The 18,051-nt window shown below is 44.6% G+C and overlaps 1 protein-coding gene across 2 annotated transcripts in view; it reads left to right on the top strand.

Annotated features, from left to right (window-relative positions):
• The first annotated feature begins 3,449 nt into the window (after positions 1-3,449).
• Positions 3,450-18,051, top strand: part of LOC140454735 (interferon gamma receptor 1-like) — a 62,476-nt gene continuing 47,874 nt past the window's right edge. For both annotated transcript variants that reach the window (XM_072549620.1, XM_072549622.1), the window contains exon 1: positions 3,450-3,873. In XM_072549620.1, coding sequence (XP_072405721.1) covers positions 3,762-3,873 — 112 coding nt within the window. In that variant the 5' untranslated portion in view covers positions 3,450-3,761. The remainder of the gene's footprint in view (positions 3,874-18,051) is intronic.

Below are 18,051 nucleotides of genomic sequence, written 5' to 3'. Positions count from 1 at the left end.
TACTGAAAAGTGTTGCTGGAAAAGCGCAGCAGGTCAGGCAGCATCCAAGGAGCAGGAGAATCGACGTTTCAGGCATAAGCCCTTCTTCAGGAATGAGGAAGGTATGCCAAGCAGGCTAAGATAAAAGGTAGGGAGGAGGGACTTGGGGGAGGGGCGTTGGGAATGCAATAGGTGGAAGGAGGTTAAGGTGAGGGTGATAGGCCGGAGAGGGGGTGGGGGCGGAGAGGTCGGGAAGAAGATTGCAGGTCAAGAAGGCGGTGCTGAGTCCGAGGGTTGGGACTGAGATAAGGTGGGGGAGGGGAAATGAGGAAGCTGGAGAAATCTGCATTCATCCCTTGTGGTTGGAGGGTTCCTAGACAGAAGAAGAGGCTCTCTTCCTCCAGGCGTCGTGTTGCCATGGTCTGGCGATGGAGGAGGCCAAGGACCTGCATGTCCTTGGCAGAGTGGGAGGGGGAGTTAAAGTGTTCAGCCACGGGGCAGTTGGGTTGGTTGGTGCGGGTGTCCCAGAGGTGTTCTCTGAAACATTCCGCAAGTAGGCGGCCTGTCTCCCCAATATAGAGGAGGCCACATCGGGTGCAGTGGATGCAGTAAATGATGTATGTGGAGGTGCAGGTGAATTTGTGCCGGATATGGAAGGATCCCTTGGGGCCTTGGAGGGAAGTGAGGGGGGAGGTGTGGGCACAAGTTTTGCATTTCTTGCGGTTGCAGGGGAAGGTGCCGGGAGTGGAGGTTGGGTTGGTGGGGGGTGTGGACCTGACGAGGGAGTCGTGGAGGGAGTGGTCTTTCTGGAACGCTGATAGGAGAGGGGAGGGAAATATATGCTTGGTGGTGGGATCTGTTTGGAGGTGGTGGAAATGACGAAGGATGATACGATGTATCTGGTGGTTGGTGGAGTGGTAGGTGAGGACGAGTGGGGTTCCGTCCTGGTGACGACTGGAGGGGCGGGGTTCAAGGGCGGAGATGTGGGAAGTGGAGGAGATGCAGTGGAGAGCATCGTCGACCACGTCGGAGGGGAAATTGCGGACTTTGAAGAAGGAGGCTATCTGGGTTGTTCAGTATTGGAATTGGGCCTCCTGGGAGCAGATGCAGCGGAGGCGAAGGAATTGGGAATATGGGATGGCATTTTTACAGGGGCCAGGGTGGGAGGAGGTGTAATCTCGGTAGCTGTGGGAGTCGGTCGGTTTATAGTAAATATCCGTGTTGAGTCGGTCACTCAAGATAGAAATGGAGAGGTCTAGGAAGGGGAGGGAGGAGTCTGAGACGGTCCAGGTAAATTTGAGATTGGGGTGGAAGGTGTAGGTAGATGAGATTTTGTGACAACACTTTCATACGACCATTACTGAAACCAGCTTTCAATTCTATTTATTGTTATTAATTAACAGAACTAATTAATGATTTTAATTTCTATTAGTGGCCACATGGGATTTAAAGGAACTGTTCAACCTCCTCATGGGAGCACGAGGTAGCGCCGATACAGTCATCGATGTAGCGGAGGAAAAGGTGGGGTGTGGTGCCAGTGTAGCTGCGTAAGATGGACTGTTCCACATATCCGACGAAGAGGCAGGCATAGCTGGGGCCCATGCAGGTGCCCATGGCTACTCCTTTGGTTTGGAGGAAGTGGGAGGATTGGAAAGAGAAGTTTTTCAGAGTGAGGACCAGTTCAGTCAATCGAAGGAGGGTGTCAGTGGAAGGGTACTAGTTGGTTCGGTGGGAAAGGAAGAAGTGGAGGGCTTTGAGGCCTTTGTGATGGGGGATGGAGGTGTATAGGGACTGGATGTCCATGGTGAAGATAAGGCATTGGGGGCCGGGGAAGCGAAAATCATGGAGGAGGTGGAGGGAGTGGGTGGTGTTCCGAACGTAGGTGGGGAGTTCTTGGACTAGGGCGGACAGGACTGTGTCGAGGTATGCAGAGTTCGGTGGGGCAGGAGCAGGCTGAGACAATGGGTCGGCCGGGGCAGTCAGGTTTGTGGATTTTGGGCAGGACGTAGAAACGAGCGGTGCGGGGTTGTGGGACTATGAGGTTGGAGGCGGTGGATGAGAGGTCCCCTGAGGTAGTGAGGTTATGGATAAATTCCAGAACTGGGATAATTAATAATTATATATTAATGAACCGAAACCTCTGAAGCATTCTAAAAGATGAAAGACTTAACAACAATTGAGGTTTGTTAAATATATAATTTTACTTGCATGACACTGGAATCTTTTGCTATAAAGTCTGTGTATTTTGGTCCTACTCCAAAACCACCTGATAAACGAGCAGCACTCCGAAAGCTAGTGCTGCCAAATAAACTTGTTGGACAATAGCGTGGTGTTGTGTGATTTTTAACTTTGTCCAACATAGGCTCCTCCACATCATGTCACAGCAAAGGCAGTCATCCAGAGGTCCATGAATTTAAATCCCATGTGGCCACTAATAGAAATTAAAATCATTAATTAGTTCTGTTAATTAATAACAATAAATAGAATTGAAAGCTGGTTTCAGTAATGGTCATATGAAAGTGTTGTCACAAAATCTCATCTATTTCACAAATACCTTCAGGGAGAGAATTCTGTATTTGGTCTGACTAACATTTAACTCCAGACATAGAGTCATAGAGATGTACCGCATGGAATCAGACCCTTCGGTCCAACCCGTCCATGCCGACCAGATATCCCAACCCAATCTCGTCCCACCTGCCAGCATCCGGCCCATATCCCTCCAAACCCTTCCTATTCATATACCCATGCAAATGCCTTTTAAATGTTGCAATTGTACCAGCCTCCACCACATCCTCTGGCAGCTCATTCCATACATGTACCACCCTCTGTGTGAAAAAGTTGCCCTTAGGTCTCTTTTATATCTTTCCCCTCTCACCTTAAACTTATGCCCTATAGTTCTGGACTCCTCCACCCCAGGGAAAAGACTTTCTCTATTTATCCTATCCATGCCCCTCATAATTTTGTAAATCTCTAAAAGGTCACCCATCAGCCTCCGATGCTCCAGGGAAAACAGCCCTAGCATATTCAGTCTCTCCCTATAGCTCAAATCCTCCAACCCTGGCAACATCCTTATCTTTCTCTAACAAGGGCTGTGAGCCTAAGAAATGCTGTCCTTATGAATGGTGCCCACATTCTATGTTTATTTTTGTTCAAAGGCTCAACTGTACCATTTTCAAATATAAACTTCTGACAAATCGGAGTTGTGAAAGAGAGAAACCATTCCACCTCAATCCCATCTGATTGCAACACTGTAAGCTTGTAAATTCTGAGAAAGGGGCACTCCACAGGAAATGTCAACTCTGATTTCTCTCCACAGATGCTGCCAAATCTGCTGAGCTTTTTCAGCAATTTCAGTTTTTGTTTCTGATTTTAAGATGCTCTGAATGTGTCCTTGGGTTTGCCGGTTAATGATGACCTTTGCCTGACTCACCACACACCCATACAACCACCCCGCCCACAAACACCACACACACACAAACCGCTCTGTGTGACTGCAGATTGGACACACTGGGTAGGGGTATGCCCAGTTTTAGTTGCTGGTAAAGTTTTTTTTAAAAAAACACTGAATTACCAACAAAACCGCGGCCCTGGGTTCGTGACTGAAACCCTACTTCTCCTTATTATGCTGAGCTGAGCAGAGAAAACCCCGGATAAGGCGAGGGTGAGCAGTTGCTGGGAAATAACGGTGGAAATGAAAACAGAAAGTGAAATCCCCTTCATATTGACGCCTATATTGCACCGAGAAAGATCGGGATATGTCTCTTTGAAGTCGGCTGGACGGGATGTTTCGGACTGGATTCCTACCCTTGGCCTTATCTCTATGCCTGTGCTGTGTGTCCTGGAACAGACTGCAGGTCTCCGCCACGGAATCGAGTGAGAACATTCTGAATGCAAGTGAGTGAACTGCATTGATGACTTGTTTCGCTTTGGATCGTGTTCTGATCGCCGTATGAAGCGTTGCGCGGTCCTGCCTTGTGCACTGACAGATTTTCTGTGATAATAATTAACACTCCACAGGGTTCAGCGTTGGGACTGCGACTGTTTCCAGAATAACTAAGGAGGCGAATGTACTGTGGCCACATTTGCAGAGGACACAAAAGTTAGGTAGAAAGGCAGTTTGCAAGTCTTGGGCACTCCTTGCCACAGAGAGCTGTGGGGGCTGTCTTTGTGTATAATTAAGGCTGAGATAAAAAGATTCTTGATCATTCAGGGAAAGGGCAGGAAACTGGATTTGAGGATTAGCCATGATCTTATTGAGTGATGAGGCACAGAGATGAATGGCGTCTTGTTCCCTTTCTCATGTTCTTATAATCTAACCAGTTACAAATAAAGCAAACAGTCAGTGTGATGTTGGGTCAGAGCAAATATCCCCTTCATTTTTAAAGACAGTTTCATTTGTTCCGCAACAGTCAGTGACTCCCAACATGCAGAGCCTCAGTACACTGCACTTAGGGAGCTTGTGAGAATGGGAATTTTCTGGTATGTCTTGGTGAATGTAACTCAAGCTGCTTTTTTTTTGTTGAATTTAAAGATGAACTTTGAAAACCATAAAACAATGAACATAAACACAGTCAGAAGCTAGGATTATAGGGAAGGCAATGGTCTAGTGGTATTGTTGCTATGCTGTTAATCCAGAGAACCAAGTAATGCTCTGCAGACCTAAGTTTGACTACCATCATGGCACAAAAGTCTAATGATCGCTGTTAAAAGCCCACCTGGTTCACTGATGCCATCCTTACCTGTTCTGGCTGATGTAAATCCAGACTCACACCAATGTGGTTGACTTTTAACTGCCCTTTGGGGCAATTAAGAATGGGCTATAAATACTGACCTAGCCAGCATCATGAATGAAGAAAAACTACTGCAGGGAGTAACTCACTTCCTGACTTGGCAAAGCCTGGCCATCATCAAGGCACAAGTCAGGAGTATGATGGGTTAGTTCTCTCCTGCCTGGATCAGTGCAGCTCCAACAACATTTAAGAAACTTGACACCATCAAGGACAACACCAAATCCACTCCCTCCACCACTGATGCTCAGTCGCAGCAGAGTGTACTAACTCCAAAATGCATTGCAGAAATTCAAGAAAGATCCTTAGGTAGCACCTTTCCAGGCTCACAGCCACTACCATCTAGAAGGACATGGGCAGCAGATACATGGGAACACAACCACCTGCAAGTTCCCCTCCAAAACACTCAACATCCTGACTTGGAGAAATACTGTCACTGGGTCAAAATCCTCCCTAAGGGCAAGTAGGCAGCTCACCACTAACTTCTGAAAGGCAGCTAAGGATAGGCAATAAATGCTGGTGCAGCCAACAATGCCTATGCCCAATGAGTGAATTAAAAAATCATCAATAAAAAACAAAAAAATGCTGGAGAAACTCGCCAGAACTGTCATTTTCTGTGAAGTGAGGGTTAACATCTCGAGTTCAATATGACTCTGCTTCAAATGATCTGCAAAACCTGTTCTCAGGCGTTGTTCTTTCAACGATATCTAACTGTCTATCAGTTGTATGTGATTGCCTGACTACTGCTACTTCCTGTTAGCTGGAATCTGAGTCAGCATTTTAAGATGATTTTAAAAATATGTAAAGGTAAAATTGCCATAATACTTACAGACATAGGGCTGCTGTCTCATTTAGAGAGAGACTGGTAGTAGTTTAGCCTTTGGATCACCACACCTCAGGCATTGGGAGAAGGAGAGTTTGTCATGGTACCTCAGCAAGTGCAGGAACTGAACCTACATTGTTGTCATCACTCTAATTGCAAACCCAACTGGTGCTGTCACAATGGGCTGAATGGTCTCCTTTTACACTCTAATAATTCTATGATTATGTGAATGTGTTCAGTAGAAATGAATGTTTAGAATGAAAGTAAGCCTGAACTTTGAAAGGTAGATGTAAATGATCTAAATGAAGATACGACAGAAAAAGCCAGCAGATCTGGCAGTATCTGTGGAGAGATATCCAGTGGCCCTTCTTCAGAACCCAAAACATTAGGTCTACTTCTGCTCCACAGATGCTGTTGGATCTGCTGAGTTTTTCCAGCAATTTCTGTTTTTGTTTCTGCCATACAGCACCTGCAGTTCTTTTGGTTTTTAGGCAATATGTGAGAGTTTTGTGAACAGACTGTCCTAAGCAAGCATATCTGTACCCTTTGCATTATGAAAAAGAACCATGATGTCAAACCATTTCACTGTGCACTCATAAGGACAAATCCAAGAACACCAGTACATGATTTGGCACATTTGAAAAGCTGACCTGATAAGTTCAGAATGAAAAACTTTGAAAGCATGTCTCCCTTTATTGAGTTCTGCACTGCCAAGCAACATCTGCAGTTGTGAACTCTGTCCCTTGAATCTCTCTATCTCAAAGTCAATTCAACTTGGATGCAATCCAATAGGAAGAGATTCAGAATGTGATGCAATGGATCATACACAGATTCAGGGAAACTGCTGTGAGATAGAAAACAAAGTTCTGCAGAAACTGCAGTGAGACAGAGACTATCCACAGCAAACTGGGAAAATTTGCTCACGGGTAAAATTTCTGAAGAACAGTGGAGGCTTTTGAAAGAAAAATTTAACGTGATATGAAACTGGCTTATACCCCTGTGAAGTAAAAGCTTCACAGGAAAAAAACAGGCATGGACAAAAAAGAAATAAGGAACTGCATAAAAGCAAAAGAAAGGGCTGACAACCAGGCATAAAACAGCACAGAAACTGCCAATTGGGAAAGATACAAAGACTAGCAAAACGCCACAAAACAGCTCATCAGAGCTCCCAAAGGGGTTATGAAAGGAAACTTGTCAGGGACATCAAAATTAATAAGAAGAAGTTTTATAGTTACATAATGGGAAGTGGGTGGTCGGGAGTGATGTTGGTCACTAAAGACTGAAAGTGGGGATATTGTCAATGACTATCGGAAAATGGCAGACATGTTGAATAATTACTTTGCCTCAGTATTTGTAGTAGACAAGGAGGAGGGCTTGCTGGAAGTCCTGAGGAAGTAATAGTGGACTGGGAACAGGAAATGAAGAAAATAACATTGGTAATGAGGAGATTGATGGAATCCCAAATCTCTGGGAACTGACAGTTTCTAACCAAAGGTGTTAAAGGAAGTAGGGGAGTACTTTGTAGACAGCCTAACTATAATCTTTCAGAGTTTCCCAAATTCATGGGTCGTCCTCTGGATTGGAAAATGCATATTGTCACTTTGCTTTTTACTGAGGGTGAAAGAGGAAAGCCAAAGAATTACAGACCAGTCAGCTGAACGTTTGTGGTGAGGAAATTTAAGTCAAAGATTGAGTAACTTGAAATTTTTTAGTTAATCAGGGAGAGGCAGCATGGATTCCTATCAGGTAGGTCAAGCTGACAAACTTCGTTGAATGTTTTGAAGAGAGTCCTCAGGACCTGATGGAACCTATCCCAGAATGCTGAGGGAGGAAGGTAAGGATGGATATATTTATATGTATATCCAACTTTGCTAATGACACAATGTTAGGCAGCATTGTAGACAGTATAGATGATAGCATAAAATGACAAAGAGACATTGATAGATTAGGCAAATGGCCAAAACTGTGGTAGATAGAGTTCAGTGAAGTTTTCCATTTTGGACTGACAAAGGATAGATCAGGGTACTTTCTAGATTGTATGAAGCTAAATACAGTGGCTGTCCAAAGAGACTTGGGGGTTCAGGGGAAATGGATCTTTAAAATGTCATGAACAAGTGCAGAAAATAATCAAGGAAGCTAATGGAATGCTGGCTTTTACTTCTAGAGAAGTGGAGTACTAGAATATAGAAGTAATGTTGCAGTTATACAAAACTCTGATTAGACCTCCCTTGGAGAACTGTGAGTGGATTTCAACACCACACATTTGGAAGAATATATTGGTAGGTTCACAAGAATGATACCTGGATTTTAGTGGTTATGAGGAGGGATTACATAAATTAGGCATTTTTTCTCTGGGGTTTAGAAGGATAAGGGGTAATCTGATCTTCAAGATATTAACAGGAAAAGACGGGTAGACAAAGATAAGCTGTTTCATAGGTTTTGTATTCTAAAACTAGGGGGCATAGTCTGAGAATTAGGGCCACACTATACAGGAGAGATTTTAAGAAGCACTTTGACACACAAAGGGAAGTAGAAGTTTGGAACATTCATTTGCAAATGGCACTGGATGCAGGATCACTTATTAAATTTGGATTTGAGATAAATAAATTTTTGTGAAGAAAAGATCTTAAGGGATATAGGCCAAAACAGGCATATGGAATAAGGCCACAGATCAGCCGCAATCCCAGTAAACAGTGGAACAGGCTCAAGGGGCTGAATGGCCTACCCCCATTCCTGTGCTGATGTTATCCAACCGGTACAATGTAGTTGTTAACTGTGAGGATTAGACAGTTAGTTAAAACAAGGACTGCAGATGCTGGAAACCAGATTCTAGATTAGAGTGGTGCTGGAAAAGCACAGCAGTTCAGGCAGCATCCGAGGAGCAGTAAAGTCCGCATTTCAGGCAAAAGCCCTTCATCAGGAATACAGGCAGAGAGCCTGAAGGATGGAGAGACAAATGAAAGGAGGGTGGGGGTGGGGAGAAAGTAGCATAGAGTACAATAGGTGAGTGGGGGAGGGGATGAAGGTGATAGGTTGGGGGGAGGGTGGAGTGGATAGATGGAAAAGAAGGTAGGCAGGTAGGACAAGTCATGAGGACAGTGCTGAGCTGGAGGTTTGGAACTAGGGTGAGGTGGGGGAAGGGGAAATGAGGAAACTGGTGAAGTCCACATTGATGCCCTGGGGTTAAAGTGTTCTGAGGCGGAAGATGAGGCGTTCTTCCTCCAGGCGTCTGGTGGTGAGGGTGCGGCGGTGAAGGAGGCCCAGGACCTCCATGTCCTCGGCTGAGTGGGAGGAGGAGTTGAAATGTTGGGCTACAGGGCGGTGTGGTTGATTGGTGCGGGTGTCCCAGAGATGTTCCCTAAAGCACTCTGCTAGGAGGCGTCCAGTCTCCCCAATTTAGAGGAGACTGCATCGGGAGCAACGGATACAATAAATAATATTGGTGGATGTGCAGGTAAAACTTTGATGGATGTGGAAGGCTCCTTTAGGGCCTTGGATGGAGTTGAGGGAGGAGGTGTGGGCGCAGGTTTTGCAATTCCTATGGTGGCAGGGGAAGGTGCTAGGATGGGAGGGTGGGTTGTAGGGGGGCGTGGACCTGACCAGGTAGTCACGGTGGCCTTTGCGGAAGGTGGAAAGGGAAATATATCCCTGGTGGTGGGGTCTGTTTGGAGGTGGCGGAAATGTCGGCGGATGGTTTGGTTTATGTGAGGATTGGGAGGGTGGAAGGTGAGCACCAGGGGCATTCTGTCCTTGTTACGGTTGGAGGGGTGGGGTCTGAGGGCGGAGGTGCAGGATGTGGATGAGATGCGTTGGAGGGCATCTTTAACCACCTGGGAAGGGAAATTGCCGTCTCTAAAGGAGGAGGCCATCTGGTGTGTTCTGTGGTGGAACTGGTCCTCCTGGGAGCAGATACGGTGGAGGCGGAGGAATTGGGAATACGGGATGCCATTTTTGCAAGAGTAGGGTGGGAAAAGGTGTAATCCAGGTAGCTGTGGGAGTCAGTGGGTTTGTAAAAAATGTCAGTGTCAAGTCGGTCATCATTAATGGAGATGGAGAGGTCCAGGAAAGGGAGGGAGGTGTCAGAGATGGTCTAGGTAAATTTAAGGTCAAGGTCGAATGTGTTGGTGAAGTTGATGAATTGCTCGACCTCCTAGCGGGAGCACGAGGTGGCGCCAATGCAGTCATCAATGTAGCAGAGGAAGAGGTGGGGAGTGGTGCCGGTGTAATTACGGAAGATGTGCTGTTCTACGTAGCCAACAACGAGACAGGCATAGCTGGGGCCCATACGGGTGCCCATGGCTACCCCTTTGGTCTGGAGGAAGTGTAAGGATTCGAAGGAGAAATTGTTAAGTGTGAGGACCAGTTCGGCCAAATGAATGAGAGTGTCGGTGGAAGGGTACTGTTGGGGATGTCGGGAGAGGAAGACATGGAGAGCTTGGAGGCCCTGCTCATGGCAGATGGAGGTGTAGAGGGATTGGATATCCATGGTGAAGATGAGGTGTTCGAGGCCGGGGAAATGGAAGTAGTGGAGGAGGTGGAGGGTGTGGGTGGTGTCTCGAACGTGTGTGGGGTGTTCCTGGACTAGGGGGGATAGGACAGTGTCGAGGTAGGTAGAAATGCGTTCAGTGGGGCAGGACCATGCTGAGACAATAGGTCAACCAGGGTGGTCAGGCTTCTGGATCTTAGGAAGGAGGTAGAACCGGACAGTGCGGGGTTCCTGGACTATGAGGTTGGAAGCTGTGGGTGGGAGATATCCTGAGGTGATGAGATTCTGTATGGTCTGGGAGATGATAGTTTGGTGATGGGGGGTGGAGTCATGATCAAAGGAGCGGTAGGAAGAGGTGTCCTCGAGTTGGCGTTTGGCTTCAGCGGTGTAGAGGTCAGTGCACCAGACTACCACTGCGCCCCTTTTATCTGCTGGCTTGATGGTGAGGTTGGGATTGGAGCAGAGGGATTGGAGGGCTGCGCGTTCTAAGGGTGAGAGGTTGGAGTGGGGGAGGGGGGTAGACAGGTTGAGGCGGTTAATGTCCCGGCAGCAGTTGGAAATGAAGAGGTCGAAGGCGGGTAATAGGCCAACACGGAATGTCCTGGTGGATGCAGTGTGTTGGAAGTGGGCGAAGGGGTCCTAGGAAGGTGGGTGGGAGTCCTGATTGTGAAAGTAAGCTCAGAGGCAGAGGCAGTGGAAGAAGTGTTCAACGTCACGGCGTGTATTAAATTCATTGATGCATGGACGGAGGGCGATGAAGGTGAGTCTTTTGCTGAGGACTGATCGTTCGTCCTCAGTGAGGGGGCGGTCTGGGTGGATGGTGAAAACTCGGCAGGGCTGGGAGCTGGGATCTGGTGTGGGTGTAGAGCTGGAGTGGGGGCGGAACCTGTAACTGGAGTGGGTGTGGTGGTGGGAGGAATAGGGGTGGAGTCATGAGCAGGGATGGTATTCCCTTCAGGAATAGTTCTGGGGGGGCGGGGATGGTGACAGTGGGATCTGTGGGGGGTTGTGTCAGCAGAATGCAGGTGAGTGGCGTTGGCGGGGGTTGAAGTGGTGGCAAACACGGCAGTAGGGGAGGCAGACATCACTGAGTGTGTGACATCAGCGATGATGTGAGGGGCGGAAGTGATGTCACGTGTGGTGCATGAGGAATTGTGAGGGGTGGAAGTGGCTGCGGAAGCGGCTATGATGGGGGCGGAAGTGACATCATCAATCAGCGTGGGGATGGTGGCTGCACCAGCCGCATGGCTAATGGTGTCTGAGCAGTCCCAGGGGCCGGGGGAAGGCAACCAGAAGTAAACCATGTCACTTTGAAACATAAGGCTATCCAAAGGAAGGAGAGTGAGAAGATGCTTTATGAGGTGGTTGGGGATTCAATAATTTGGAAGACAGATAGCAGTCTTTTTATGCATACCTGTCTGATGTCATGGCAAGGAATATTTTGAATTGTTTTGATGAGATACCGGACAATGAGGTGAAGAATCCAGCTTTTGTAATCCATGTTGGAATCAACAACACAATAAATTGTAGGCAAGAGGCTCCTATTAGGTGTACCAGGAATTAAGAACTAAATTAAAGAACAGGCTGTTACAGTACAGCACAGAAACAGGCCCTTTGGCCCACCAATTTGGGGATTATAATCTTTGATAATTGCCCAAAACACATGCAAATTGGTGTAGGATAAACAGATTAGACAGGAGGTCATGTGATCATTGTGGGAAAGAGGTATTACATGTCCTAGGATAGTGACAACTGTACTGGCAAAAATAGGAATTTTGCTGGTGAGATAGACTCCACCAGAACCAGCTGGAACCTGCAGGAAAGGATAGCTGTGGCAAACACAAGAGCTTTAAACTAGTGAATGAATGTGAGAGATTTGTGTGGGATATCTGGAATGGAAATAATAGCATTAAATAGTTTAAAAACAAGTGAAAGTAAAGAGAATTTAGTAACCATCAGAAATTGTGATTTACATAATACAGGTTTTTTTTAGATTAGATTAAATTACTTACAGTGTGGAAACAGGCCCTTCGGCCCAACAAGTCCACACCGACCCACCGAAGCACACCAACCCAGATCCATACCTCTACACTTACTCCTGTGCCTAACACTACGGGCAATATAGAATGGCCAATTCACCTGACCTGTACATCTTTGGACGGTGGGAGGAAACCGGAGCACCCGGAGGAAACCCACGCAGACACAGGGAGAATGTGCAAACTCCACACAGTCAGTTGCCTGAGGCGGGAAATGAACCCTGGTTTCTAAAGCAAGAACTAAAAGCTAAAATGTTATTAAGCCAGAAAAAACAAGGAAAAAATAAATATGGTATCAACATGAGCAATACATTAAAGCAGAAGCAATGTTTATGCTGTGAGGTTTCAAATACATGTTTTCTATACAATGCACAAAGTACATGGAACAAATTGAATGAATTTCAAATGCAGATTCACCTTGGAAGATATTACATGACAGCAAGACTGAAAACAGTCAGGACTAAATTAAATATATGAGGAAAAATAAGGAAAATCGTGGAAATGAAGGAATAATCTTAATGATTAAAGATAAAATAATGTGGTATGATTTATTATTGTCATGTACCAGGATACAGTGAAAAGAGTTGTTTTGTGTGCTCATACCAGGCAGATTGTACCATACAAAGTGCATCGGTCAGCAGAAGAGAGTGCAGAATATAGTGTTACAGCTGCAGAGAATGTGCAAAAAGGGATCAACATTAACCTTTCAGAGGTCAGTCCAAAAATCTAATAACAGCAGGGAAAAAGTTGTGCTTGAATCTGTTCGAATACGTATTCAAATTTTTATATCATCCATCACCCTGATGGAAGAGGGTGGAAGAGAGTATAACTAGAGTGGGAGAGGTCTTTGGTTATGTTGGTTACGTTTTGCTGAGGCAGCGGGAACTACAGATGGAGTCAGTGGATGGAAGGCAGTTTTACATGATTGACAGGGCTATGTTCATGCCTGTCTGTAGTTTATTGCTGACTTGGAAAGAGCAGTTGCCATACTACACTGTGTTGCACCCAGATAGGATGCTTTCTGTGGTGCACCTGTCAAAATTGGTAAGAGGCTTTGGCATGTTCACATGCCAATTTCTTTAGCCTCCTGAGGAGGTAGAGCTGATGTTGTGTTTTTTAACTGCTGCGTTGATGTGGGTAGGTCAGGGCAGATAATTAATGTCATCACTGCCAGGAACTTGACACTCTCAACCATCTTCATCTCAGCACCATCGATGCAGGCAGGGACGTGACCTCCCCTCCACTTCCTGAAGTAAATGATCAGCTCCTTTATTTTGCTAACATCGATGAAGAGATGATTGTTTTTACACCATGCCGCTAAGCACTCAATCTCTGTCCTGTACGCTGTCTCATCATTGTGTGAGATTCGATCTACAATGGTGGTATTGTTAGCAAGCTTGTAAATGGAGTTGGACAGAATTTGGCCACACAGTCATGAGTGTATAAGGAGTACTGTAGGGGGCTGAGTACACAGCCATGCGGGGCATTAGTGTTGAGGATTGTTGTGGAGGAGATATTGTGCCTATTCTCACTGATTGAGGTCTATGCGTCAGGAAGTCGAGGATGTGGTTATAAAGGGGGATGCCAAGACCTAGGTCTCGAAGTTTGGAGATGAGTTTATAGTGTTGAAGGTGGAGCTGTAGTCAATAATTAGGAGCCTGACATAGGTATACTTGTTATCCAAATATTCCATGCATTAGTGTTGGATCAGGGAGATGGCATCTGTGATGGACCTGTAGCGCTGATAAGTGAATTGCAAGGGATTAGTTGTATAGAAAGCAGCCTGTGTCATGACAGGGCCTAGTGTGTGGGAGTGGGTAAAGGACACTGAAGAAAGTGTTCAGGCTATATAATTATTGAATTCAATCTTGAGCCCTGAAGGCTGCAAGCTTCCCAAGTGGAAAATGAGAAGCTGTTCATCTAGCTTTCACCGAGCCTTGCTGTAGCACTGCAACAAGCCTGAGACAAAGATGTTGGCCAGTGAACATGGTGGTGAGTTGAAGTGGCAAACAACAGGAAGCTCAGGGTTGCTTGTGGGCAGACCGTGGGTGTTCTGCAAAGTGATTGCATAATCTTTCAGTCAAGTCTCTGCCATAGCTATGATATAAGGCTGTAAGAAATAGGAACAGGAGTAGGCCATTCGGCCCTTTGAGTCTGCTTTGCTATTCAGTGGGACTATGACTGATCCAACACTACTGTCCTTTTTCCACAACTCTTGATTCCTGTACTGCTCAAGAATCTATCTCAGTGAGAAATCATCATATTGAGGGCTTATCTGTGTCCTCAGCTCATCTTATTCCTCAAACTGCTTGTATTGAAATATATTCCATTTAGCCTTGCTAAATTCATTTATTTTTTATCTTTCCCATGTTTCCTCTGTCTTCCAAACTCACTTACCTAACTAATAATTCCATCTCTCCTTCTCACCTTCCTTATTCTGGAGGAGGGTCAGTGGACTTGAAATGCTTTCACTGCACAGTTGCTGCCAGACCTACTGAGTTTTTTCAGCAAGATATGTTTATGTTTCTGATTTCCAGCATCCACAGTTCCTTGGGTTCTTTTTTTCACCTCCTCTCCCCTCTCAACACCTCGTTAGGATTCCATTCTCTGCCAATAAAGAGTAAGCCCACTCTAACAGCACTAGTAAAACTTGCCATGAGGATGTTCATCTTGTTCCTGTTCAGATGTAACTCATCCAACTTCTACAGGTCCCACTTCCCCTGGAGAAATGATCCAAATCCTCAGGAGTCTAAAATTCACCCTCCTACACCATTTCTCCAGCCATGCATTCAGCTGACATATCCCTCTATTCTTACAATCACAAATCTGGAGATTAATACCTTTGAAGTCCTACTTTTCGAGTTCTTATGTAAGTCTCTAAAGTCTGTTTGCAGGACCCCATTTCTCTTTCATTCTATGTTACTGGTCCCAATATGGGTGATAGGATAACCATAATTCAGTAAGATTTAAGGTAGTGATGAAAAAGGACAATAATGGGATAGAAATATAAGTTCTGAATTGGGGCAGGCATATTTATATCGAGCCAAACTGGACTGGGTACAGTTACTTGCTGGAAATTCTACACCAGAGTACTGGAAATCTTTCAAAAAGAAAATAATGAGAGTTCAGGGCAACACATTCCTGTAAAGATGAAGGGTGTGACACGCAAGTGCAGAGGACGCTAGAGGCCAAGGGATGTACAGGATTAGATAAGGAAGCAAAGGGAAGCTTATACTTAGGGTTGTTTTCCTAATAACAGAGATGTCCAAGAGGGGACCTCAGTGAGGCATACAGAATTATGAGGGGATTAGATGAAATAAATAGGAAGAAACTGTTTCCCTTAATAGAAGAGTCAATAACCAGAGGGCATAGATTTAGGTTTAGGGATTTAAGGAAGATTTTTATTTTCACCCAGAGGATGGCGATATTTCAAACTCTCAACCTCAAAGGGCGGTAAAGGCAGGAATCATTACAACATTTAAGAAGTATTTCAATTATACTTGAACCGCCACAGCATAAAAGGTTCCAAGCCAAGTGCTGGAAAATGAAACTAGAGTAGATAGGTTCTTGATGACTAATGCAGATATGATGGACCAAAGGGTCTCTTTCTGTGCTGTAAAAATGTTATGGCTCTACTAAGAGATATTGATAGAGTGAATGAATAGGAGAAACTATGGTGAACAAAACCCAATGTTGGCAAATATGAGGTTGTTCATTTTAGACTTAAAAAGAATAGAACAGAATGCTTTCTAAATGGCAAAAAGTTATAAACAGGTGGAGGTCCAAAGAGGTTTGGTGATCAAGGTACATCAATCTTAAAATGTCATGCACAGGTACAGATAATAATTAAAAGGGCTGATGAAATGTTGGCCTTTATATCTAGAAGATGAGAATATAAGTTGTAGGAGCTGTGCTTCAACTTTACGAAGTCCTGATTAAATAATGCCGGGAGGACAGTGAGGAATTTTAATTGTTCAGGGGATGTTGACTTTTATTGGATGGGCCAGCATTTATTGCCCATCCCTAGTCGCTTTGAACTGTCTTCATGGATTGATGTAATTAGGGTGTAGGGAACTCCACAGTACTGTTAGAGAGGGAGTTCCAGGATTTTGACCCAGTGATACAGTTTGAAGATGGGATAACAGATTTCCTTTCCATTAATGAAACAGATCGTTTTTATGACAATCACAAGTGGTTATATAGTCAGCATTCAAATAACTTATAAATTCCAGGTTCCTATTGAATTTGAATTTGAATTTCACCATCTGCCATTCTGGGATTTGAGCCCCTGTCCCCAGCACATTCATCTGGGGCTGTGTTTTACTAGCCTAGGAATCCTGCAGGAAACTCCTCTCCTGACTCCCCAAAGTCTGTCCACCATGTACAAGGTAACAAGTCAGGAGTGTGATGGAATGAAGCCTACTTGTGTGAGTGAGTGCAGCTCCAATAACACTCAAGAAGCTTGACTGTAACCAGGATGAACAGCCCACTTGATTGGTACCACTTATACAAGCACCACTTCCTCCAACACTGATGTTAAGTAGCAGTAATGTATACTCTCTACAAGATGCATTGCTGAAATTCGCCAAGTATCTTCCAAATTCACAATCTCTACCATATTGAAGGACAATGGCCACAGTTACATCGGAATACCAACAGTGCAAGTTCCACTCACCATGTTGACTTGGAAATATATTGTTCTTCTTTCACTGTTGCTGGGTCAAATCATGGAGCTATCTCCTTAATTACATTTTGCAAGTGCCTAAACAAAATGTACTGCAGAGGTTCAAGGAGGCAGCTCACCCCTCTGTCTCAAGGGCAACTACGTATGGGCAATAAATGCTGGCTTAGTCAGCGACACCGAAATCTCATGATTAAATTATATCAGTTCATCAGAGTCCCCACTCTTAGGTTTCACACCAATGGCACAATGTTGGCATTTTAAGGAATGTAACATTAACTTACCAAAATAATATCTTAATTTCAAGAGTTAAGGAGCAATAATACAAAATAAGCTTGTAACTCCTGGAATTTACAAAGCCACGGAGTCATTTGACTGAATTTCTCGAGATATTAACCAGAATACACAGGGTAAGACAAGAAAATCAGGTGATTGGAGAGGTTAGGACTATGAGCATAGTATAAACATTTGAGCTAGATGATTTGGGTTTGAAATTAAATTACATAAAGAGGTAATAGAAGTTTATAACTCTGTTGTTCCTAAACAAAAGATTGAGGTTCTGACAAATTACTGGGAGAGAACACTATTGATATTGTTCCAATTTAAGTAAATGTGCTAATTTGCTACGAATGAAAGTAACTTTCCTTCAGTTCTTAATCAGAGTATGGCTGATCTGCAACCTAACTTCATCTGCCCACTTTTTGCAACACACTGTTACCAAGTTCACTATTGTACAAAGATTCTTAAAATAGAATTTTGTACCAGCCACAGGATTATTCAGGGGCTTGCTGCGTGTTCCAAAGATCCAATGCATTTGCCACAAATTATTCAACGTAATGTTATAGAGAAGCACGTGTATGAAAAGTTTAAGACGACTTGGAGTTTGCAATCATGCTGTTGAACAAATCAAACAGAATGATGAAGCAAATTGGAATCAACCCTGATAAGCAGTCGAGACATCCTGAGGAAGTCATAAGAGTCCATAAAAATACAAGTTATTTCTTAACAATTCTGAGTACTTTCCACTTTTTAATGCAATTGTTGTTCTGTAAATGTTGGCTTTCCTAACAGTGCAAACGCAAAAACGTATAGTACACCCATTCAGTCTCCTCCAGCGTGGGAATACAAAGCACTTTCAGGTAGATGAATCAGAGTATTTTGCAATCAGCAACTAATTTCACAATAACTGGATGGTATGAATGATAAAGTGCATAACTTGAAATATGAACAGCACATGATATTTTGAAAAATGTTCAACA

The sequence above is a fragment of the Chiloscyllium punctatum genome, chromosome 3 (genome assembly GCF_047496795.1).
Source record: "Chiloscyllium punctatum isolate Juve2018m chromosome 3, sChiPun1.3, whole genome shotgun sequence".
In the NCBI taxonomy this organism is placed as follows: Eukaryota; Metazoa; Chordata; class Chondrichthyes; order Orectolobiformes; family Hemiscylliidae; genus Chiloscyllium; species Chiloscyllium punctatum.
The sequence above is the reverse complement of the archived record's forward strand: the minus strand, read 5'-3'. Positions and strand labels throughout refer to the sequence as shown.